We start from the raw sequence: 25,867 nt of genomic DNA on the forward strand, positions 1-25,867 counted from the left end.
ATTACTGAAAACAGCTTTGTAAATTCAATTCAAAACCATTGTCATTTAACAAAATACTGTATTGGGGCACCTGGGTGGCTCAGTCGGTAAAGTATCCGACTTTGACTCAGGCCATGATCTCACAGTTCATGGGTTTGAGGTCCATGTCCGGCTCTGTGCTGACAGGGCAGAGCCTGGAGCCTGCTTCAGATTCTGTGTCTCTGTCTCTCTTTGCCCCTCCCCAGCTCACACTCTGTCTTTCTCTCTTTCTCTCTCAAAAATAAACATTAAAAAAGAGGGGGGGCACCTGGGTGGCTCAGTCGGTTAAGCGTCCGACTTTGGCTCAGGTCATGATCTCACAGCTGGTGGGTTCGAGCCCCGCATCGGGCTCTGTGCTGACAGGTCAGAGCTTGGAGCCTGCTTCAGATTCTGTATCTCCCTCTCTCTCTCTGCCTCTTCCCCGCTCGCACTCTGTCTCTCTGTCTCTTAAAAATAAATAAACATTTAAAAAAAATAATAATAATAAAAAAAGAAAATACCTTATTGTATTTAATATTGATTTTGTTTGTATCTGCATACTGGAAATGGCGACAAAAGAGTGTGGCAAGCCAAAAAGAGCCTTATTGTTAAGGCTCTCTTCCACTACCAGATTTTTAGAACTGTATGCCTGGCTCATTAGCACTTACATTTAATTCACCTTGTTCCTCTCTATGTGAGGTGGGAAGTTTATTGTATCTGATCACTTTGTGCCTGAATTTTTGCATAGGAAATAGCTTTTGTCTCTTTCAGAGTAACTAAGAATAAATGACAATATATTGAGATTCTAGATCCAGAGTAACATGGGTTCAGTATTAATATTAAATGTGATTGAAAGTCATATTTATTTCCCTGCCTTTTCACTATTTTTCAATTAATTCTTGGTGATCTTTGCCTCTGAATTTACAATGCTAAATATCTTCCTGCTGCTGGTTCCCTTTTTCCTACTTGTTAGTGATCCCAGAGCACCACCACATGAATATAGAGAATGGCTGGCAAAGATGTCTGGGAAACATGATGTGGGCGCTTACGTGTCAATGTTTAAGTAAGTTTTGTTTTGATTTTCCTTTTTAGTGACTAGTTCGTTCTTCTCAAAGTTGTGTATTTACTTTTGTTTCTTAGAACGTTTTGCTTCCGAGAGATCATCAAAATCTAGCTGTTTGATATTTGAGCTTCAGTGTAAATTATTTCAAATTTTAAATTTCAAGTCATAGGAATTTGTTCTAATTAGGTATTTCCTATTATTAAATCATAGGGCAGCTAGTCGTACTGAAACAGTCACATCTTTTAGAAGAAGGGAAAGTAAAGTGCCAGCTGATCTCTTAAAGTGAGTATCCTTCTGACTTCACAAACTAGCTGGTGGTGTAGCAGAGACTACAGAGATCATGTCTCCCTCCCCCAGGCGGGCCTTTCTGAAGATGAGCACAGGCCCTGAGGCCTTCCTGGCACTCCGCTCCCACTTTGCCACCTCTCATGCTCTTCTGTGCATTAGCCACTGGATCCTGGGCATTGGAGACAGACATCTGAACAACTTCATGGTAAGCATGGAGACAGGCGAAATGATTGGAATCGACTTTGGACATGCATTTGGATCAGCTACTCAGGTATGCTCACTTTGCTCTCATTGTTCTTGCCTGATTCAGAACCATAGTCCTAGGACCTTCTGGAAATGGATAGATTTTAAATCAATTAGATTGATTTGTCATGGTCATTAAATTTGACATTCGTGCAGAATAAAGGATAATCTCAACTTTGTTTTGACCTTGTTCAGACAGGTTATAGAAGGTATGATGATGCTCATTTGTGGAATTTAAGAAATAAAACAGATGAACATATGCAAGGGGGAAAATAAAGAGGGAAGCAAACCATAAGAGACTCTAAAAGACAGAACAAATTGAGGGTTGATGGAAGGAGGTGGGTGAGAGATGGGCTAGATGGGAGGGCATTTGATATGCGCATTGGGTGTTGTATATAAGTGATGAATCACTAAATTCTACTCCTGAAACCAATATTGTACTCTATACTAACCAACTAGAATTTAAATAAAAATTTGAAAAAAGAATATAAACAACAAAAAAAGGTGTGATGAGTTATATAACTAGAGCCAAGAATAAAATGTGTTCCTATTAAAAGGGAAGACTATAAGGTTTTATGAAGCCCCATAATCAAAATGTCTTGCACAAGATGTGATACAAATCTTTTCTCTGACATTAAACCCTGAATATTTTCAGCTGCACTTATAAATCTCTGCAGGCTGTGTGGTCCTACACACACACACAGGTTTGTGCAAAGATGATTGTGTTGGGTACTCTTGGGTGCAGTGGGTTCACATCTGTGCAGCCGATATCATTTCTTACTCACTGTGAACAATAACTATGAGAAGATGCTCTGTGCCTTTTCCCTGAGGTTTCTTTCTAGTTCATAGGTCCTCCTTCTTGTCCATGTTTTTCCCTCCTTAGTTTCTGCCTGTCCCTGAGTTGATGCCTTTTCGTCTGACTCGCCAATTTACCAATCTGATGTTACCAATGAAAGAAGCAGGTGTTATGTGCAGTGTCATGGTGCATGCACTGAGAGCCTTCCGCTCACACTCAGACCTGCTTATCAACACCATGGACGTGTTTGTAAAGGAACCTTCCTTCGACTGGAAAGTAGGGTTATTTGTTCTTTTTACTTTCATTACAACATACCAGTGACTGATCTGGCATCTCCTGTCATATGTTGGAAATGTATCAAATTTTGTTTATTAAAATATTTACATTGTTTTGTGCAGTATTTCTTAAAGTTAACATTTGGGGTCAGTTGACCTATAAACCAGATAAGAGACATAATCGTCATTTGGAGAAAACTGTTGTTTCAAATGAGTATATTTCTAATGAGGAGTTAATGTAGACCTATTGGTGATTTAGGTCTGATTTCTGAGACAACTTTTAGCTTAAAATCTGTTTCATGTGAAGTCTTCCTTGATTATAAAGATACATGATGCTTTCATAAATAGTAAGTCCCAAAAGAATGAAGCTTAGTGATGGCATCCTTGATAGGGATGTCATTGTCCCTGTTAGGTGTATTACTACTATTAGAATGTGTATAAAAAGTTATAAAGCTCCCCCTAGTTATAGATATTTATCTTAAAATCATTATTGGTTCAGTGTTTTAATGTGATCATATATACTGTTATAATAAGCAGAGAACATCATGTTCTTTTCCTTTAGAATTTTGAACAGAAAATGCTAAAAAAAGGAGGATCATGGATTCAAGAAGTAAACGTAACTGAAAAGAATTGGTATCCCCGCCAGAAAATACATTATGCTAAGAGAAAGTTAGCAGGTGCTAATCCGGCAGTTATTACTTGGTAAGATGGTTATTTGTGAACAAAACACCAACATGCTACTATTTACTAAAGAATGACTAACATATAAAGCATGGCTTTATGAAAAAAGCATGGCTTAAGGAGGTGAACTTCTGCAAGGCTGGGCAGGGTCTGTATCTCTGAAGCCTGTGTACTTGGCCTCTGCCCTCTTGGCACAGTCTTCAGGCTTCAAGTCGGTACCTGGAATAACCAGTACCAATGTGAAGAACAGCAGGAGCATTTTTAGGCATTACAATAATATTGGTATGTAAGAGGAGATTTAGATTTTAAAATTGCTTTTGTCCTTTTTAGGAGAAAATATGATCTGGGTTGGCACAGAACACAGATGTGGAGAATCCACGTTGTTGGCAAGAATCCAAATTGAGTTAGCCTTTAGGTTAGCTTCAAAAATTTTCTTGTTGGGACGCCTGGGTGGCTCACTTAAGCATCTGACTCTTGATTTTGTCTCCAGTCATGATCTCGTGGTTCGTGAGTGCATCAGGCTCTGCACTGACAGCTCGAAGCCTGTTTGGGATTCTCTCCTCTCTGCCCCTCCCCAGTCACACGTGCGTGCATGCTCTCCCTCTCTCTCTCTCTCTCTCTCTCTCTCTCTCTCTCTCTCTCTCTGTCTCAAATAAACGTAAAAGAAAATTTTTCTCATTGAGGTCTAAAGCAAATAGAAATTTATAGAGATGTTTCACAAGAGGGATAAAAGTTGGACTTCACAATTAAGTAATAGTAGCTGGCAATCTGTGGTCAGTTGTTTTTTTGACAGGGGTACCAGTGGTCTTTCCAACAAATGGCTCTGGCAGAGGAACAAAAGTTGATCCCTATCCCACACGATACACAAAAATTAATGCAGAATAGATCAGAGACCTAAATGTAAGAGCTAAAACTATAAAAGACTCAGAAGCACAGGGGTAGATCTTCATGACCTGATTTGGCAATGACTTTTGTCATTCTTAAGTATAACACCAAAAAGCACAGCAAAAAAAGAAAAAAAATAGGTAAATTCATATCAGAATTTAAGTTTTGTGCTTCACAGGATACCATCAAGAAAGTAAAGTAAAAAGACAACCCACAGAATGGGAGGAAGTATTTGAAAGTCACAGCTGATACAGGACTTGTATCTAGAATACATTAAAAAAAACTCTTACAACTTAATAAAAAGACAAACACCCCCCTTTAAAAAATGACCAAAGGATTTGAGCAGGCATTTCTGTAAAGAAGGTGTACAAATGGCCAATAAGCATATGGAATGATGCCTGACATTATAGTTATGAGGGAAATGCAGGTGAGGTACCACTTCAGACCAACTAGAATGGCTCTAATAAAAAAGTGGAATATAACCTGTGTTGGGAAACGTGGAGAATTTGGAGCCCTTGTATGTTGCTGATGGGAATGGTAAACGGTGCAGCTGCTATGAACAGTCTGGCATTTCCTCAGAAAGTTAAATATAGAATCACCATTTGGGCTTGTAATTCCAGTCCAGTCTTATGCACACACCAAAGAGAAATGAAAGTATACATTTACACAGAAACTTGCAGTCAGATGTTTACATATATAGATACATATTTATTTCTTTTAGGATTTTTTAGTAGATGAGCTTTGTTTATTTTTTTTTTTTAAATAATCTCTGTGCCCAACATGGGACTCAAACTCATGACCCTGAGATCAAGAGTCACGTGCCCTACCAACTGAGCCAGCCAGGCACCTGTAGACAAATGTTAATAGCAACATTATTTGTGTTCTGTGTTCCTACAAATCCAGTCTCTTGATTTCAAGATCATAAACCACAGAAAATGTTCTATAAGTGATGAGAGGAAACATTTGGATAGGATAGCTAGGAATGCAGGCAACAAAGGAAAAATAATGCATGGTTCATGATTTTGAGTTTGTTTAATCTTTTTTCCAGTGATGAGCTCCTCCTGGGCCATGAGAACGTACTTGCCTTTGCAGATTATGTGGCTGTAGCACGAGGGAACAAAGATCACAACATCCGTGCCCAGCAACCAGAGAGTGGACTGTCAGAAGAGGCTCAAGTGAAGTGCTTGATTGACCAAGCAACAGACCCCAATATCCTTGGCAGAACTTGGATAGGATGGGAGCCCTGGATGTGAAGACTATGGGAGTCAGTGGATAAAAAGCATGAAAGTGTTTAAAGAATCTCAACTCTCACCTACAGCAATCAATGTGCTGATTTTCCTGATGCACTAAAGAAATCTATTTAGTGGTAAAGTCTTGTAGCAGGAGTTTAATCAAGATCATGATGAATAAGTGAATATTGGTATAAATGAATGATTAGATTTTAAACAACGATTAGAATTATAATAGAAAATATACCTAAGCTTGTATAAGTATTAAATCAAGAATATAGCATATTACAAGTGCTATGACTTAGATAAACCAGCTATCTTAATAAATGGTTTAAGTACGAACATCCCATGCAGTGTTGTCGTTAGTAATTTGGCGCATTGGAAGTAACACCCAGAAGACTTCATCACTAAGATTTTACGATACGATGTTACATTATGTTAGCAATACAGGAATAATAAGGAATGGTATGGCTTATAATATTTAGAAATGGTTTCATTTGCTATTTTACGATGTTTTTCTAGTTTTTTTTCTCATTTTATTCTCTTCTTAGACATTTTATGATAGAATTGTTCTCTAGAAGAGAAAGTATTTAGGAGAGAGAAAAACATTGGTCTTAGCACTCACTTTTGCTACGCTGATCCACAACAGGAAGATAGATGAATGTGCTTTGCATCCAGTAGCTTCAGAAATTGCAAGTGTGATGATGGGGTAGCACAGAGCATTGCAGTGGTAGGGGAAAAAAGAAATCCCTATTGGAAATGAATTCCTTATTTGGAGAGAAAACATGCATTTTATTTATTTTTTTAAAAATTTTTTAATGTTTATTTATTTTTGAGAGAGAGAGAGTATGAGCAGGGGAGGGGCAGGGAGAGAGGGAGACACAGAATCCAAAGCAGCTCTAGGCTCTGAGCTGTCAGCCCAGAGCCCGATTCGGCCTTGAACTCACGGACCGTGAGATCATGACTCGAGCTGAAGTCGGACGCTCAACCGACTGAGCCACCCAGGCACCCCAGGGAACATGCATTTTAAAACAGCAAGATCAAATTATGAAACAAAAATGGCTTTCTTTCCTTCATAGAATCACTGCCCCTCCTCTAATCCGGCAAACCCCTGAACTGTTTTCAGGTTGGCTCTGAGCTTTTTGTTACTATTTCTTTAAACATTTATATTTGGAAACTCTTGTTATATAGCTATATATATAGCTCTCAGGCAGTTTCAAAAACAACATGTTCATTTATAAAATGTACTTGACAAAGTCATTCTGATAAATACAGGTTGAATGCATTACGTCATTAAAAATAAACCATTATGGGGGCACCTGGGTGGCTCAGTCAGTTAAGCGTCCAACTTCAGCTCAGGGCATGATCTCTCGGTTTGTGAGTTTGAGCCCCACGTAGGGCTCTGCGCTGACAGCTCAGAGCCTGGAGCCTGCTTTGGATTCTGTCTCCCTGTCTCTCTTCCCCTCCCCTGCTCACGCTCTGTCTCTGCCTGTCTCAAAAATAAATAAACATTAAAAAAAATTTTTTTTTAATAAACCATTATGTTTTCAACAAATGGTGTCAGGTTCAACTAAAGAAATTTCATCTCTAAAGAAAAATAAGTGATCACGTGTGTGAAAAATCCAGTATACACCTGATCTAGTAAATGTTTTTTGCTAAGCACAAAAACAACCAAAACAAACCTACCTTGGTGTTGAGTTGATTCTAATATATTGTTTTCTGTAACAACTAATTAACCATAATATTTGCTTGAGTCCTGATGATGTGAGATATACTCATTAACTAGATTCTCATGTTATGAGAAATTCTGTTTTTTAAGGACTACTTTCATATCAGTAAAAGTTCATTGTTGCAAGATGAGTCCAGTTTCATAGCTGTCTGCTTCAAATTCTATCTGAACCCATGAGAATGTGGTAAAAAGTTACTGTGTGTAGTATTCAGAGACACTTGCACAACCACTGAGGATGGTAAAGGACCTCATTACACACAGGAGACTACATGTCTAACCCATACCTCATCTCCAAACTTCAACCCTATGGTTTTTGCTGAATAAAGATATTTGGTTTGGAAACCAGGAAATAAAAGAAGACATCTGTGCTATTATAAGGAAATATGAATAATATCAATATGAATATTTGGGGGATTTTCTCTACATAAGATCATGTCCTCTGATAATAGATATAGTTTAACTTCTTTTGCAATTTGAGTGTTTTTATTTCTTTTTTCTTGCCTAATTACTCTGGCTAGAACATCCAGTATAATGTTGAATAATGAGCATCCTTCTCTTGTTCCTGATCTTAAGGGGAACATTTTCATCTTTCACCATTGAGTATTGTGTTAGCTGTGGGACATTTACATAAATGTCCCTTTATCATATTGAGAAAGTTCCTTTCTGTTCTTAGTTTGCTGAGGTTTTCATCATCAAATAGTGTTGTTTTGTCAGTGTTTTTTTTGTTTTTTGCATTAATGGAGTTGGACCTGTTTTTTCTTGTCTATGAATGTGTATTAGAATGATTGATATTTAGATGTTGAAACATCTCAGCATTGCTGGGATAAGTCCTTCTTGGCCATGGTGAGTAAGCCTTTTGATATGCTGTTGGGTTCTGTTTGCTGGTAATTTGTTGAGGATTTTTGCATCAGAGTTCATAAGAGATACTGGTCTCTGATGAATGAGTTAGGAAGTTTTCCCTTCTGTGATACCTCCTAGAAGAGTTTGAGCAGGGTTGGTGTTAATTCTTCTGTACGTGTTTTGTAGAATTCACCAGTGAAGTCATCTAGGTGCTGGCCTTCTCTTTGTTGGGAGATTTTTTTTGTATTTATTTTTGTCTTGGTTTTCTTTCTTTCTTTTTTTTTTTCTTAATTGAATACAATACGTTATATTAGTTTCAGGTGTACAATTCTGTACTTTCTGAGTGCTCATTAAGATAAGTGTATTCTTGATCCCTTTTGTCATTTTACCCTCCCCCCAATCCCATCCCCTCTGGCAACCACCAGTTCTCTGTATTTAAGAGTCTGGTTTATTTGCCTTTTTTCTTTTTTTTCTTAAATTCCACGTATGAGTGAAATTATATGGTATTTCTCTTTCTCTGACTGACTTCACTTAGCATTTTACCCTCTAGGTCCATCCATGTTGTTGCAAATGGCAAGATTTTGTTCTTTTTTACAACTGAGTAATATTCCACTGTATATACACCACGTCTTCTTTATCCATTCATCAATCTATGGACACTTGGGCTGCTTCCATATCTTGGCTATTGTAAGTAATGCTGCAATAAACATAGGGGTGCATATATACTTCCAAATTAATGTTTTTGTCTTCTTTAGGTACATACAAGTAGTGGAATTACAGGATCATAGGGTAGTTCTATTTTTAAATTTTTGAGGAAACTCCATACTGTTTTCCACAGTGGCTAGACCAGTTTGCACTCCCACCAACAGTACACAAAGGATCCTTTTCCTCTACATCCTCGCCAACACTTTTTTCTTGTGTTTTTATTTTCGCTGTCCTGACAGGTGTGAGGTGATATCTCATTGTGGTTTTGATTTGCATTTCCATGATGATTAGTGATGTTGAGCATCTTTTCATGTGTCTGTTGTCCATACTTAAGTCTTTTTTGGAAAAATGTCTATTCAGGTCTTCTGCCCATTTTTTAAAAATGTTTATTATTTTGAGAAAGAGAGTATGCGTGAGTTGGGGAAGGGCAAAGAGAGAGAGAGACAGAGACAGAGACAGAGAGAGAAGGAGAAGGCGAGAATCCTAAGCAGGCTCCACACTGTCAGCACAGAGCCCGACATTGGGCAAACTCAGGAACCGTGAGATATGACCTGAACCGAAATCAAGAGTCAGACACTTAACCAACTGAGCCACGTAGGCATCCCTGCCCATTTTTAATTGGATTACTTGGGGTTTTTTGGTGTTGAGTTGTAGGAGTTCTTTATATATTTTGGATATTAACCCCTTATTGGGTATATCATTTGCAAATATCTTCTCCCATTCAGTAGGTTGCCTTTTCCTTATGTTGATTGTTTCCTTTGCTGTGCAAAGCTTTTTATTTTGATGTTTTCCCAACAGTTTATTTTTGCTTTTGTTTTCCTTGCCTCCGGAGACATTTAGAAAAATGTTTCTGTGACATGTCAAAGAGATTACTGCCGATTTTTTTCTGGGAGTTTTATGGTTTCATGTCTGTTGGGAGGTTTTTTATGCTAGTTCAATCCTGTCAGATAATAGGTCTGTTCAGATTTTCTATTTCTTCTTGAGTCAATTATGATAATTTATATGTTTCTAGGAATTTGCCCTTTTGAATTACATTATCTGACATGTTAGTATTTTTATATTTGTAAGATTCATAGTATCCTCACCTTTCTCCATTTCTGATTTTAGTTATTTATGTATTTTTTCCCTTAGTCTAAAGGGTGTATGAATTTCTTTGACATCTTCAAAGCCCCAACTTTTGGTTTTGTTGGTTCTTTGTTATTTTTCTATACTCTATCTGTGCTTTAATCTTTATTATTTCCTTCATTTAGTAGCTTTGGGTTTTGTTTGCTTTTTTTTTTTTTTAAGTTCCTTAAGGTGTGGGCTTTGGTTATTCATTTGCAATCTTTCTTTTTTAACCTAGGTGTGAAATGTGACTATTATGTTTTGGTGTATTGTGTTTTTGTTTTCATTTGTCTCGAGCTATTTTCTAATTTCCCTTGTGATTTCCTTTTTAACTCACTGTTTTAAGAGTGTGTTAATTTCCAAATATTCGGAATTTTCTATTCTTCCTTATTTATTGATTTCTAGCTTCATTGCATTTTTGTCAGAGAAGATACTTTGTAAGATTTCCATCTTTTTCAGTTTACTTAGATTTCTTTGGTGCCTAACATGTGGTCTGTCCTAGAGAATATTCCATGCCTGCTTAGAGGAACGTGCATTCTTCTTTTTATGGGTGGAGTGTTCTATATGTCTGTTAGGTCTAATTGTTTTATAGTGCTGTTCAAGTCTTCAATTTCCTTATTATTCTGCCTAGATGTTCTGTCTCTCCATTGTTGAAATTGGGGTCTTGAGGTCACCAACTGTTATTGTAGGTCTGTTACTCCCTTCAATTCTGTCAGTGTTTGCTTCATATTGGGGGAGGGGGATTGCTTTTTGGTGTGTGTATCTTAATGATTTTGATGGATTGACCTTTTTACTGACATATAGTATGCTTTTTTGGGTCTCTTCTCACAGGTTTTGACTTCAAGTCTATTTTCCGATATTAGTAGCCATGTCAGCTTTCTGTTGGTTACTAGTGCATGGAACATATTTATCCATTCTTTCACTTTCAGTCTGTTTGTGACTTTGGCTCTCAAATGATTCAGTTGGATTGGGGGTTCTGGGAAGATGGTGGCGGAGGAAGACACTGGGCTCACCTCGTCCTGCTGATTGCTTAGATTCCACCCACATCTATCTAAATAACCCAGAAAACCGCCAGAAGACTAGCAGAACAGACTCTCCAGAGCCAAGCGTAGACAAGAGGCCCATGGAAGAGGGTAGGAAGGGCGGAGAGGCGGTGTGTGCTACTCAGACTGGCGGGAGGGAGCCGGGGTGGTAGAGGGGCAGCCCACCTGGCAAGGCAGAGCCCCCAAGTCTGACTTGCAAAGGTGGAGGGGCCAGACTGCGTGAGTTATGACAGCCAGTGGGACTTAACATCTGGAATGTTAAAAGTCAACAGCACTGCCCTCCGTGAGTGGGGAGGGAGAGGGGACGCCAGGAGGGAGAGTTGTTGAGCCCCGGGAGACAGAGATCAGCTTGGCGGGGGAACAAAGGCTCTGGCAAGCACAATCTCCTCCCATCCCCCAGCCGAAATTCCAAAGGGAACCAGTTCCCCTCACTGAACTTGCTTGCACCATGCAAACACCCAATGCTGTGCTTCTATGGATCCATCCTTCCGACAGGCCTGCCTCCCTCCCCATGCTGCAGGGCCCCTCCCGCAGAGGACCACCTATAGCAAAGCTAGTTAGGTCTGCCCCTCCCGCCCTGGTGCACCTTGCAGATCCACCCTGGCTAATAGGCCAGATCCCACTGAAGCAGCACCGCAAGCCTGGCAGTGTGCAAGTAGCCCAGACAGGGGCCACACCACTCCATAGTGAGTCCTGCCCCATGGAGAGGGGAAGGTAAGGTACACATCAGTCTGACTATAGCCCCAGCAGTGAGCTGGGGACAGACATCGGGTCTGTGGCCCCACCCACCAACACAAGTTACTCCGAACAGCACAGGGGAAGTGCCTGCAGTTTGGAGTCACCTCAGGGACTACCCAAAATGATGAAACGGAAGAATTCTCCTCAAAAGAAACTCCAGGAAGTAGCGACAGCTAACGAATTGATCAAAACCAATTTAAGCAATATAATGGAACAAGAATTTAGAATAATGGTCATAAAATTAATCACTGGGCTTGAAAAAATATAGAGGACAGCAGAGAATCTATTGCTACAGAGATCAAGGGACTAAGAAACAGGAGGAGCTAAAAAATGCTATAAATAAGCTGCAAAATAAAATGGAGACAACCACGGCTTGGATTGAAGAGGCAGAGGAGAGAATAGGTGAATTAGAAGATAAAATCATGGAAAAAGAGGAACCTGTGAAAAAAATAAGAAAAATCCAGGAGTATGAGGGGCGAATTAGAGAACTAAGTGATGCAAACAGAACAATATCCGTATCATAGAAATTCCAGAAGAAAAAGAGAGAAAGGGGCTGAAGGTGTACTTGAACAAATCATAGCTGAGAACTTCCCTGATCTGGGGAAGGAAACAGGCATTGAAATCCAAGAGGCACAGATAACTCCCTTCAGACGTAACTTGAATCTATCTTCTGCGTGGCATATCATAGTGAAACTGGCAAAATACAAGGATAAAGAGAGAATTCTGAAAGCAGCTAGGGATAAACTACGCTAACATATAAAGGGAGACCCATAAGACAGACCTATCTACTGAAACTTGGGAGGCCAGAAAGCAATGGCAGGAAATCTTCAATGTGATGAACAGAAAAAAATATCAGCTGAGAATCTTTTATCCAGCAAGTCTGTCATTCAGAATAGAAGGAGAGATAAAGGTCTTCCCAAACAAACAAAAACTGAAGAAGTTCATCACCACTAAACCAGCCCTACAAGAGATCCTAAGGGGGATTCTGTGAGTGAAATGTTGTAAGGACCACAAAGTACCAGAGACATCACTATAAGCATGAAACCTACAGACATCACAATGACTCTAAACCCTTATCTTTCAATAATAACACTGAATGTAAATGGACTAAATGCTCCAACCAAAAGACACAGGGTATTCGAATGGATGAAAAAACAAGACCCAATTATTTGCTGTCTACAAGAGACTCATTTTAGACCTGAGGACGCCTTCAGATCTGAAAGTGAGGGGATGGAGAATTATCTATCATGCTACTGGAAGTCAAAAGAAAGCTGGAGTAGCCATACTTCTACAGACAAACTAGACTTTATATTAAAGGCTATAACAAGAGATGAAGAAGGGCATTGTATAATAATTACCAGGTCTATTTATCAGGAATAGCTAACAATTATAAATGTCTATGTGCCAAATACGGGAGCCCCCAAATATATAAAACAATCACAAACATAAGCAACCTTATTGATAAGAATGTGATAACTGCAGGGGACTTTAATACCCCACTTACAACAATGGATAGATCATCTAGACACAGAATCAATAAAGAAACAAGGGCCCTGAATGATATATTGGAACAGATGGATTTGACAGATATATTTAAAAGTCTGCATCCCAAAGCAACAGAATATACTTTCTTTTCTAGTGCACATGGAACATTCTCCAAGATAGATCACATACTGGGTCACAAAACAGCCCTTCATAAGTATAAAAGGATTGAGATCATACCATGCACACTTTCTGACCACAATGCTATGAAACTTGAAATCAACCACAGGAAAAAGTCTGGAAAACCTCCAAAAGCATGGAGGCTAAAGAACACCCTACTAAAGAATGAATGGGTCAACCAGGCAATTAGAGAAGAAATTTAAAAATGTATGGAAACAAATGAAAATGAAAATACAGCAATCCAAATGCTTTGGGATGCAGCATAGGCAGTCCTGAGAGGAAAATACATTGCAATCCAGGCCTATCTCAAGAAACAAGAAAAATCCCAAATACAGAATCTAACAGCACACCTAAAGGAAATAGAAGCAGAACAGCAAAGACACCCCAAACCCAGCAGCAGAAGAAAAATAATAAAGATCAGAGCAGAAATAAACAATACAGAATCTAGAAAAACCCGTAGAGCAGATCAATGAAACCAAGAGTTGGTTTTTTGGAAAAATAAACAAAATTGATAAACCTCTAGCCAGGCTTCTCAAAAAGAAAAAGGAGATGACCCAAATAGATAAAATCATGAATGAAAATGGAATTGTTACAACCAATCCCTCAGAAACACAAGCAATTATCAGGGAATACTATGAAAAATTATATGCCAACAGTCTGGACAACCTGGAAGAAATGGACAAATTCCTAAGCACCCACACACTTCCAAAACTCAAACAGGAAGAAATAGAAAGCTTGAACAGACCCATAACCAGCGAAGAAATTGAATCAGTCATCAAAAATCTCCCAACAAATAAGAGTCCAGGACCAGATGGCTTCCCTGGGCAATTCTACCAGACATTTAGGCTGAGCTAATACCTATCCTTCTCAAGCTGTTCCAAAAAATAGAAAGGGAAGGAAAACTTCCAGATTCATTCTATGAAGCCAGCATTACTTTGATTCCTAAACCAGACAGAGACCCAGCAAAAAAAAAAAAAAAAAAAAAAAAAAAAAAAAAAAAAAAAAAAAAAAAAAAAAAAGAACTACAGGCCAATATCCCTGATGAATATGGATGCAAAAATTCTCAACAAGACACTAGCAAGTTGAATTCAACAGCATATAAAAAGAATTCTTCACCATGGTCAAGTGGGATTCATTCCTGGGCTGCAGGGCTGGTTCAACATTCACAAATCAATGTGATACATCACATTAATAAAAGATAAGAACCCTATGATCCTGTTACTCGATGCAGAAAAAACATTTGACAAAATTCAGCATCCTTTCTTAATAAAAAAACCCTCGAGAAAGTCGGGATAGAAGGAACATACTTAAACATCATAAAAGCCATTTATGAAAAGCCCACAGATAATATCATCCTCAATGGGGAAAAACTGAGAGCTTTTTCCCTGAGACCAGGAACACGACAGAGATGTCCACTCTCACCGTTGTTGTTTAACATAGTGTTGGAATTTCTAGCATCAGCAATCAGACAACAAAAGGAAATCAGAGGCATCAAAATTGGCAAAGATAAAGTTAAGCTTTCACTTTTTGCAGATGATATATTATACATGGAAAATCCAACAGACTCCACCAAAAGTCTGCTAGAACTGATACATGAATTCAGCAAAGTCGCAGGATACAAAATTAATGTACAGAAATCAGTTGCATTCTTATACACTAATAATGAAGCAACAGAATGACAAAGAAACTGATCCCATTCACAATTGCACCAAGAAGCATAAAATACCTAGGGATAAATCTAACCAAAGATGTACAAGATCTGTATGCTGAAAACTATAGAAATCTTATGAAGGAAATTGAAGAAGATACAAAGAAATGGAAAAGCATTCTGTGCTCATGGATTGGAAGAATAAAAATAGTTAAAAGGTCAATACTACCCAAAGCTATCTACACATTCAATGCAATCCCAATCAAAATTGCACCAGCATTCTTCTCGAAACTAGAACAAGCAATCCTAAAATTCATATGGAACCACAAAAGGCCCTGAATAGCCAAAGTAATTTTGAAGAAGAAGACCAAAGCAGGAGGCATCACAATCCCAGACTTTAGCCTCTACTATAAAGCTGTCATCATCAAGACAGCATGGTATTGGCACAAAAACAGACACAGAGACCAATGGAATAGAATAGAGACTCCAGAATTGGACCCACAAATGTATGGCCAACTCATCTTTGACAAAGCAGGAAAGAATATCCAATGGGAAAAAAGCAGTCTCTTTAACAAATGGTGCTGGGAGAACTGGACAGCAACATGCAGAAGGTTGAAACTAGACCACTTTCTCACACCATTCACAAAAATAAACTCAAAATGGATGAAGGTCCTGAATGTGAGATAGGAAACCATCAAAACCCTAGAGGAGAAAGCAGGAAAACACTTCTCTGACCTCAGCCACAGCAGTCTTACTTGACACATCTCCAAAGGCAAGGGAATTAAGAGCAAAAGTGATTATTGGGACCTCATCAAGATAAAAAGCTTCTGCACTGCAAAGGAAACAATCAACAAAACTAAAAGGCAACCAACAGAATGGGAAAAGATAATTTGCAAATGACATATCAGACAAAGGGCTAGTATCCAAAATCTATAAAGAATTCACCAAACTCCACACCTGAAAAACAAATAATCCAGTGAGGAAATGGGCAGAAGACATGAATAGACACTTCTCTAAAGAAGACATCCAGATGGTCAACAGGCACATGAAAAGATGCTCAATGTCACTCCTCATCAGAGAAATACAAATCAAAACCACACTAAGATATCACCTCATGCCAGTCAGAGTGGCCAAAATGAACAAATCAGGAGACTATAGATGGAAAGGATATGGAGAAACGGGAACCCTCTTGCACTGTTGGTGGGATGCAAACTGGTGTGGCCACTCTGGAAAACAGTGTGGAGGTTCCTCAAAAAAGGAAAAAATAGATGTACCCTATGACCCAGCAGTAGCACTGCTAGGAATTTACCCAAGGGATACAGGAGTACTGATTCATAGGGGCATTTGTACCCCAATGTTTATAGCACTTTCAACAATAGCCAAATTATGGAAAGAGCCTGTGTCCATCAACTGATGAATGGATAAAGAAGTTGTGGTTTATAAATTTTTTTTAATGTTTATTTTTGAGACAGAGAGCATGAACAGGAGAGGGGAAGAGAGAGGGAGACACAGAACCTGAAGCAGGCTCCAGGCTCCTAGCTGTCAGCACAGAACCCGACGCAGGGCTCAAACTCATGGACCGTGAGATCATGACCTGAACCAAAGTTCGATGCTTAACTGGCTGAGCCACCCAGGCGCCCCAAGAAGTTGTGGTTTATATATACGATGGAATACTATTTGTCAATGAGAAAGAATGAAATATGGCCTTTGGTAGCAACATGGATGGAACTGGAGAGTGTTATGCTAAGTAAAAGAAGTCATACAGAGAAAGACAGATAACATAGGTTTTCACTCATATGTGGATCCTGAGAAACTTAAAGGGAAAAAAAAACTAGAGCGGGAGGGAGACAAACCATAAGAGACTCTTAAAAACTGGGAATAAACTGAGGGTTGATGGGGGGGTGGGAGGGAGGAGACAGTGGGTGATGGGCATTGAGGAGGGCACTGTTGGGATGAGCACTGGGTGTTGTATGGAAACCAATTTGACAATAAATTTCATATTTAAAAGATTAAAATGATTCCGTTGTATATAGTATATAATTGGATCATGTTTTTATAATCCATTGTGCCAGTTTCTTTCTTTTAATTAATGAGTGTAATTCATTCACATTTCAAGTGATTAAGAAGCACTTCTGTCGTTTTTCTATTTGATTTCTACAAGTATCATCTTTTTCCCCGAATTCTTCCAGCACTGTTTTCTTTTGTGTTTGATGAATTCTGGTAATGTACTATCTGAATTCCCTCCTTGTTTCCTTTTCTGTCTGTTTTCAAGTTTTTTCTTTGAGGTTATTCTGGTGATTATAATTAGCATCCTAATTTTATAACACGGTTTGACTTAATACTTAGTTTTAATAGTGTACAAAAACTTTGCTCCAGGAAATCTCCATCCTCTCTCCCACTTTGTGTTGTTGTTACAGTTTACATCTTTGTATCTCATATCTCCATTAATTTAGTTTTATTTGTATTATTTTAGGAATTTGTCTTTTAAATTATATAAACACAAACTGGATTTACAAACCAATATTTATGTATATAGTTAACTTTACCAGTGTTTCTTGGTAAGCTTTGTGATCTATTTTTTTTTTCAAAACTGGATATTTCGAATATCATAATGCTGGAAAACTCTTTTTTCTCTCTCCCCAAGGTTTACTGTTTTTGTTTCCTGAAAGCTGAAGTTGTCTAATTTTTTAAAAATTTTATTTTTTTTTGAGTGAGAGAGAAAGAGAGCATGAGTGAGGGAGGGGTAGAGAAAGGAGGGAGAGAGAATCCCAAGCAGTCTCCAGCTCCACGCTGTCAACACAGAGCCTGATGCAGGGCTCAAATTCATGAACTGTGAAATCAAGAGTTGGACGCTTAACTGACTGAGCCACCCACACACCCCTACCAGGAGTCTATTTTTAAAGTGACTTTTCCAAAAACCTTTTTTGTGTTGTTTTGCAGAGATTATATTCCTTGTCATGTGTGATCACCAAACTGTTATACTATTTCAGCAGTGAGCCAATGACAGAGATTTCCTTAAATATCTGTCACTAAATAAATAAATAAATAAATAAATAAATAAATAAATAAATAAAATAAAGGAAAAAACCCTCTCCCATACTTTGCAGGTTGGTTTTGACCTGGGGTACTCTTGAATGTTCAACCAGACTACCCGCAACTCTCCCTTAGCCTTCACCTCCTGATTATGTGGAACCCAAGGACTGGCTAGAGGTATAAGTTTTTTGGTTTTTTTTTTTTTAATGTTTATGTATTTTCAAGAGAGAGGCGGAGCACGAGTTGGGGAGGGGCAGAGAGAGGGAGACACAGAATCCAAAGCAGACTCCAGGCTTGAACCCATGAACCACGAGATCATGACCTGAGCAGAAGTTGGATGCTTAATTGACTGAGCCACCCAAGTGCCCAGAGAGAGAGAAGAGAGAGAGAATCCCAAGCAGTCTCTGAGCTGTCAGTGCAGAACCCAACATGGGGCTCAATCCTATGAATTCCGAGATCATGATCTGAGCTGAAATCACAAGTGGCACACTCAACTGACTGAGCCACCCAGGTGACCCTCTGGCTAGAGGTATATGTCTTAGGTTCTCTCAGGTCTTTTCTGAGCATATGTCAGGGCTTGGCAAGCACAGTGCACTCAGGAGCTCTTCAAAGCCCTTATTCCTCCAAGGATGATCCTTCTCAGCCTCCTCCTATCCAGGCTGTTGTTTCTTTTTGCTAACTGCCCCATTACCCTCCCTGGCTGCAGGTACCCATGGGTAGTATGTCTTTAAATTTGTCTGACACCTCTTGCAACGCTGCTGAGGATGCAAAACAAAGGGAAGTGTCTGTGATGGTCCCTCAGGTCATCACCAGACAGGTCAAATGCGCAACTACAATTGTTTTAGAACAAGGTCCGTGTTGCCACCCCCCACTCCTGACCCCAGCACCAGCAAGCCACATCAAGAACATGGCCTCCTGTCCCTATGGTCACTGCTGAAACCTGGGAAGTGGAGGGTGGTGGGCAGGTAAACAAAGCAGTACAACACTTCCATCCAACTTTCAGTCTCTTCAATGAGTCCTACCTTGATTTCAGTAAGTACTTGATTAGAATCCAGAGTTCCAAAAACCGTTGATTCTGCCTTTTTTTTTTTTTTTTTTTTTTTTTTTTTTTTCAGTTTACCGGTTGCTTCAGTGGAGGTACTGATTCTTGGAGAATTCTTATTTATTTTCCAGGTCGTAACTTGGATTATCTTTTTTTTGCTCCTGGTTATTGGGAATTTCTGCAGTTGAGTTCTTATACGCATCTGTTTTTGAAGACCACTAGGTGAGGAATGAAGATGTATTATAGGAGAGGCCAAACCACAGGTGTTCAGAACTCAGGAAATGAAAGTAATATTTTTATACAAAGATCCATAACGTACAGTGAGAAAACACTACATCAAGGGTAGTCCAGAAGTTACTGCCACTAGGAGAAGTGGCCTGTGACCAGGCCTAGAGGATCAGGATTTGTTCTCTGAATATTTGCTAGCCCTCTAGTAATTCTCTAGAATAACTATAAAACAGTACTGTTCAATACTTATTTTGTGCACTGATGGAAATCTTCTATATCTAGTATGTTAGCCACTAGCCACATGTGGCTCTTGAGCCCTTTATATGTGACTATTGCAACTAATACCTGAATTTTAAATCATTTAATTTAAAGTATAGTCAAGTCTTGTTATTCACAGTGATTAATGTTCTCTAAAGTCACCACAAACACTGATTAGTGAATATGGAGCCATTGTTCCCAGGGGAAATAAATAGGATTAGGTTTCTGTAAGCCACTGGTCAGAACATTTTCATCAAATGATTAGTATACAACTTGCTTTATGTGTGTTTGTATTTAAAGCACTTTACTATTTATTCATCATCATGCTGTACATTATGTCCCCAGGACTGACTTAACTAGAAATTTGTACCTTTTGACCACCTTCATCTCTTTTGTGCACCCTTTACCCCTGCTTCTGGCTACCACCAATCTTCTGTTCTATGTATCTGTGAATTGATTTGTTTTATTTTGTTTTACTTTTTAGATTCCACATATAAGTGAGATCATAGGATATTTGCCTCTGACAGATTTCACTTAGTACAATGCCCTCAAGGTCCATCCATGTTGTTACATATGGCAAGCTTCCATTCTGTTTTATGACTGAATAATATTCCAGTGTGTGTGTGTGTGTGTGTGTATATGTGTGTGTGTGTGTACGTACACACCACTTTTTCTTTATCCATTTGTCCATCAGTGGACACTTAGATTGCTTCCATGTCTTGGCCATTGTAAATAATTCTGCAGTGAACACGGGGGTGTTCATATCTTTTCAAGTTGGTGTTTTATTTCCTTTGGATAAATACCTGGAAGTGGAATTGCCAGATTATATGGTAGTTCTATTTAGTTGTTTTTCATAGTTGCTATAGCAATTTACATTCCCACCAGAAGTACACAATGGTTCTTTTTTCTTCATGTCTTCACCAACACTTGTTTTCTCCCATCTTTTTGATGCTAGCCCTTCAGAGAGGTGTGAAATGATAACTCATTTTGGTTTTGACTTGCATTTCCCTGATGATGAATGATGTTGAGCACCTTTTTTTCATGCGTCTGTTGGCCATCTGTACCTCTTCTTTGGAAAAATGTCTATTCAGTTCCTCTGCTCATTTATAAGTCATGTTTTCTAATTTTTTTCCTGTTCTTTATATACTAACGCCTTATTAGATATATCATTTGCAAATTTTTTCTCCTCTTCTGTGCCTTACCTTTTCATTTCCATAGTTTCATTTCATTTCATTTGCATGGTTTCCTATGCTGTGCAGAAGCTTTTTAGTTTAATGTAATCTCACTTGTTTAATTTTGTTTTCATTACCTTTGTTTTGTTGTCAAATCCAAGAAATCATTGCCAAGAGTGATGGTTGCTTTGTCTTCTTCTAGGAGTTTTATGGCCTTATGTCTTATGTTCAAGTCTTCAGTACATTTTGAGTTGGTTCTTACGTATGGTGTAATGTCGGGTCTGGTTTCATTCTTTTGCATGTAGCTGTTCAGTATTCCCACTATTTATTAAAAAGACTATCCTTTCCCCACTGCATATTCTTTGCTCCTTTGTCATAAATTAATTGACCATATTTGCATGGGTTTATTTTTTGAGCTATTATTTTATTGATTTATGTATCTGTTGTTATGCCATACCATACTTTTTTGATTACTATAGCTTTGTAATATAGTTTGAAATCAGAAAGTGTGATGCCTCCAGCTTTGTTCTTTCTTAAGATAGCTTTGGGCAATCAGGATCTTTTGTGGTTCCATGCAGATTTGAGGACTGTTTGTTCTATTTCTGTGGAAAATACCATTAGAATTTTGGTAGGACTTACATTGAATCTGTAGATTGCCTTGGGAAGTATGGACATTTTAACAATATCAATTCTTATAATCCATGAGCACAGAATGTCTTTCCATTTGGTTGTGTCTTCTTCACTATCTTTCATCAATGTTTTACAGTTGTCAGTGCACAGGTCTTTCACCTCCTTGGTTAAATTTATTCCTAGCCACTTTACCCTTTTTCATGCATTGGTTAATAGGATTATTTACTAAATTTCTCTTTTTGATATTCACTATTTGCCCATAGAAACACAACTGATTTTTGTATATCGATTTTGTATTTTGCAACTTTACTGAACTTATTGATTAGTTCTAAGAGTTTTTCCCTGGAGTCTTTCGGGTTTTCTGTGTACGATAAAGCATCTGCAAATAATAGCAGTTTTACTTTTCTCTTTCTGATTTGGATGCCTTTTTTTTTTCTTGCCTATTTGCTCAGCTAGGATTTCCAATACTATGTTGAATAAAAGTGGCAAGAGTGGGCATCCTTGTTTTTTCCTGATCTTCCAGGAAAAGCTTTCAACTTTTCACCATTGAGGAGGATGGTAGCTGTGAGCTTGTCGTAAATGCCTTTATTATGTTGAGATATGTTCCTTTTATAGCCAGTTTATGATAGTGTGCTTTTTTTTTTTTTGATAAGTGGATATTTAATTTGGTCAAATACCTTTTCTGTATTTCCTGAGATGACTGTATGACTTTTATCCCTTGTTTTGTTAAGGGGGTATATCACATTGATTGATTTGTGGATGTTGAACTATCCTTGCAACCCCGGAATATGTCCCACTTGATCATGGTATATGATCCTTTTCCTCTGTTGTTTAATTTGGTTTGCTAATATTTTGTGGATATTATGGGATATTGGCCCGTAATTTTCTTTTCTTTTGGTGTCATTGTCTGGCTTTGGTATCAGGGTAACGCTGGTTTCATAAAATGAGTTCCCTCCTCTTCTCTATTTTTTGGAAGAGTTCAAGAAGTAATGGTATTAGTTCTTTTCAAATATTTGATAGGATTCACTAGTGAAGCCATCGGTCCTGGACTTCTATTTGTTAGGAGATTTTTGATTAGTGATTCGTTCTCCTTTCTAGTAAGTGATCTGTTCAGATTTTCTGTTTCTTATGATTCAGTTTTGGCAGGTTGTACCTTTTTAGGAATTCATTTCTTCTTGTCTAGTTTACCAGAATATAATTTTTCATAGTGGTCTCATGACCCTTTGTATTTCTGTGGTATCAATTGTAACATTTCTTTCATTTCTGAGTTTATTTGAGTTCTCTGAGGTTTTACTGGTGAATCTTGCTAATGGTTTGTCTATTTATCTTTTTAAAACTCAGTTCTCAGTTTCTTTTATCTTTTCTATTATCTTTTCAGCCTCTGTTTCATCTGTTTCAACTCTGATAAAGACACCCTGTTTAATATATATTTTTTATTCATTAACCTTGAACTCCTAGCCAACAGTACTTTCACTGTGCTTGAACAAAACTGATTTACCACACTTATTTTCTCAAAGCACATCACAGCTTTACTGCACATCAGTACTATGCTTGCAGGTCATTTTAAACAGAAAAAGCACCAACAAAAATTCTAAAAACATCACACTAAATAGACGTCAAAAGGAACTTGTTTACAGTATGAGACAATAACAAGAGGGCAGAACTGTGCCTTACCCAACCTCCACCAGGAACATCCCATCTCACATTTTTTTGCTGCTCCATACATGTCCATGAATGACTACAAAGCATTGTGAATATCAATTTGGGGATTAAACATGAATTTTAGCACGTAGGTGAATTTTTGCAAACACAGAACCTGCAAATAATGAGGATCAAGTATTGTTAATTTAAATAGCTGTATGTGGCTAGTGGCTACTATTCCAGCATGTTCTCTACAATATTTCCCATGACAGGTGCCTCATCTCCTTGTATTGTATTCACTTAAGCTTAAGAACAGTTCTGGAAAAAAATTCTGTTTGGCCACCGGTAGATGATATATGATATCATATTTTGTATATGATATATGATACACTCTTTATGACTGGCTGGTTCTTAAAGGTTGAAAATGAGTAGTAGGTCAATAAGGCTCTGAACTTACTGATTTTACTGAATCCAGGTATTAGTATAACTTTGCCTTTGAGGTGTTTGTCAGGCATTTGAGAATCACGGGAAGAGGGAACATTAGGTATAAACTAGGGTGTTCTCTTGGTTTTCTTGTTTCACCCATTTAGGTTCCTTTTCTTTACCCTTTTGGGTTATTTCTTGATTAAATTGTATTTAGTTTCTTATATTGTGTGACTCTGTTAGCAAAAATAGAATTTGATTATGATTGTTTCAATTACGATTGTTAGGAATGGATGTATTTTACTTAAGAAATGAGATAGAAGGGCACCTGGGTGGCTCAGTCAGTTAAGCATCCAACTCTTGGTTTTGGTTCAGGACATGATCTCATGGTTTCAAGAGTTCGAGCCCCATGTTGGGTTCTGTGCTGACAGTACAGAGCCTGCTTGGAATTCTGTCTTCCTCTCTGCCCCTCCCCCACTCATGCAGTCTCTGTCTCTCTCAGTATAAATAAATAAACTTCAAAAATTTTTTAAAAAATTAGATAGAATAACCCTTTGAAATTCTAACTGTAAAACTAAGATTTATGCCAGTTTCATGACCCTTGCTTCCTTATTGTGATAGGATAAGCAAAAGTCACTAGGTATAAAATTAATCTCTGGCTATGACTTTGAAAGAACTCATTGGAGTTCTACTCTACACCCTCAACTTTTAGTCTGCGTTGCCACATTCCCCAGCTAGTCAGTTAAAAGAAGTGAGAGTGTCACTTCAAATGCTGCCACAGATTTTTCTTGAGTGGGCAAGAGGGCGCACAAAATACTATGGAAGCTGCTGGAGCTAGAAACTTTTACAAGCACAATGCTGACACTTTGCGGAAGACATGATTTTAATTCCTCTGTATCATTCAAATAATTCCCTTTGACTTCATGACCACAGTTGTGTAAATGAATCACTTTTATGTGTGTCAAAGTTGCATTGTCAACAATCCATACCTACCTACCATTCTCAGACTATGATGAACCTACCATTTCTCAGGCTAAAGCCAGCTACCTCCCTATTTGCAAAATAAGAAGGAAGTCTTTCTCATTCTCTTTTTCTCTCTTTCTTTCTAAACACCAAACAGTTATTTTTCTTAACATCAGCTGGAAAGTTTCAAGAGGCATCTTTCTTGGAAAGAGGTACTGCTGATGAGTGCAGAAAGTGGAAAGCTAGTCTCTGGGAGCTGGGAAAGAGAAGTAAGCCGCAGTCGTTCCAGTGGTAGGGAAGAACAGAGGAGGATAAGCTTGGGGCGTGCATTTTTAGGATAAGGCAGATGACACCCAGTCAAGTTTAAGTTACTTTTTGCTGGGATTTTTAGGCCACTTAGAAGCCTCTATTTTGCTTTATTAAAAAGTGGTTTTTGTACTTTTAAGAATCATCTTCTACGTTATTAAATTCTTATTCTTAATTTTTCTTAAACCTCTAAAATGTGATGGTATCCTTCAGTAATCAGGTGCAAAATAAATTTTTTTAAGGTAAAAAGGCAGTTTGATACTGAATCTTCCCTGAGATAACCTGGCAGTTTTCCTCTGCTCAGTTACAGCTTGGTCTCTTGTTGGAGAATTTTATTAAAAAAAATTTTTTTTAATGTTTATTTATTTTTGAGAGAGGGAGAGACAGTGCAAGCTGGGGAGGGGCAGAGAGAGAGAGGGAGACACATCACCCGAAGCAGCTCCAGGCTCTGTCTGAGCGGTCTGCACAGAGCCTGACGCAGGGCTCAAACTCATGAACTGTGAGATCATGACCTGAGCCGAAGTCGGACACTCAACCAACTGAGCCACACAGGCACTCCTTGATGGAGAATTTTAAATGTGAATAGTCAGACCCTCAGTTCCATCCTGCACCTGCCAGGCCCTAGTCAGTCAGTTGTCCTGCACTTGCCAGGCCCTAGTCAGTCAGAGAAGCCAAGGTTTTGCCTTCAGCTGATTTTATTCCTTCATGTGGAAGATGTATTAATTGCTTATATTATGGATAAAATATTGTTTCTAATTAACTGTGGGATTAATTCATACATTAACCTCATAACAATAAACTGAATTTGCTTAAACTCTATTGACACACAAAGTAGTGAATGAAAAATATTATTGTGTTTTTTCTTCTTCGAGGTGAAGAAGAAAACAATGGGTTGAACTGATCAAAAATGAAAATCTTGTGTAGAAAGATGTAGACAACAGAAGGCCAAAGGAGTAAACCATTTGGGTGTTTCCTATTTCGTTATGAGGGAAATCAGATGCAATGGTGGGAAATAAAGTAACTAAAATGAAGCCTGAAGGAAATGTTATAAATTATGGCAGATTTAGTAAATTGGAAAGGTTATATAAATGAGAGGAGGGACAGAACTTGCAGCCAGCACCAACACACTTGCCTCAGAAATCCAGAACCACCCGTGGGCGTGCTGGCCCGGCCCCCTGAGAGTCAGAGTCTCTGAAGGTCCTCCTTCCACCTGAGGACAGAAATTGTTCTTGGCCCCCCTGCCTT

General features: G+C 38.4%; 1 protein-coding gene across 2 annotated transcripts in view; it reads left to right on the forward strand.

Moving 5' to 3' along the window:
* The window catches only part of PRKDC (protein kinase, DNA-activated, catalytic subunit), a 209,019-nt gene extending 201,702 nt beyond the window's left edge, over positions 1-7,317 (forward strand). For both annotated transcript variants that reach the window (XM_086694932.1, XM_086694933.1), the window contains 6 exons: positions 971-1,060; positions 1,271-1,342; positions 1,418-1,619; positions 2,475-2,663; positions 3,225-3,364; positions 5,277-7,317. In XM_086694932.1, the coding sequence (XP_086551058.1) occupies positions 971-1,060; positions 1,271-1,342; positions 1,418-1,619; positions 2,475-2,663; positions 3,225-3,364; positions 5,277-5,481 (898 nt within the window). In that variant the 3' untranslated portion in view covers positions 5,482-7,317. The remainder of the gene's footprint in view (positions 1-970; positions 1,061-1,270; positions 1,343-1,417; positions 1,620-2,474; positions 2,664-3,224; positions 3,365-5,276) is intronic.
* Positions 7,318-25,867: the final 18,550 nt, after the last annotated feature.

Source organism: Puma concolor, chromosome F2 (assembly GCF_028749965.1).
Source record: "Puma concolor isolate L17-30 chromosome F2, mPumCon1.1.hap2, whole genome shotgun sequence".
Lineage (NCBI taxonomy): Eukaryota > Metazoa > Chordata > Mammalia > Carnivora > Felidae > Puma > Puma concolor.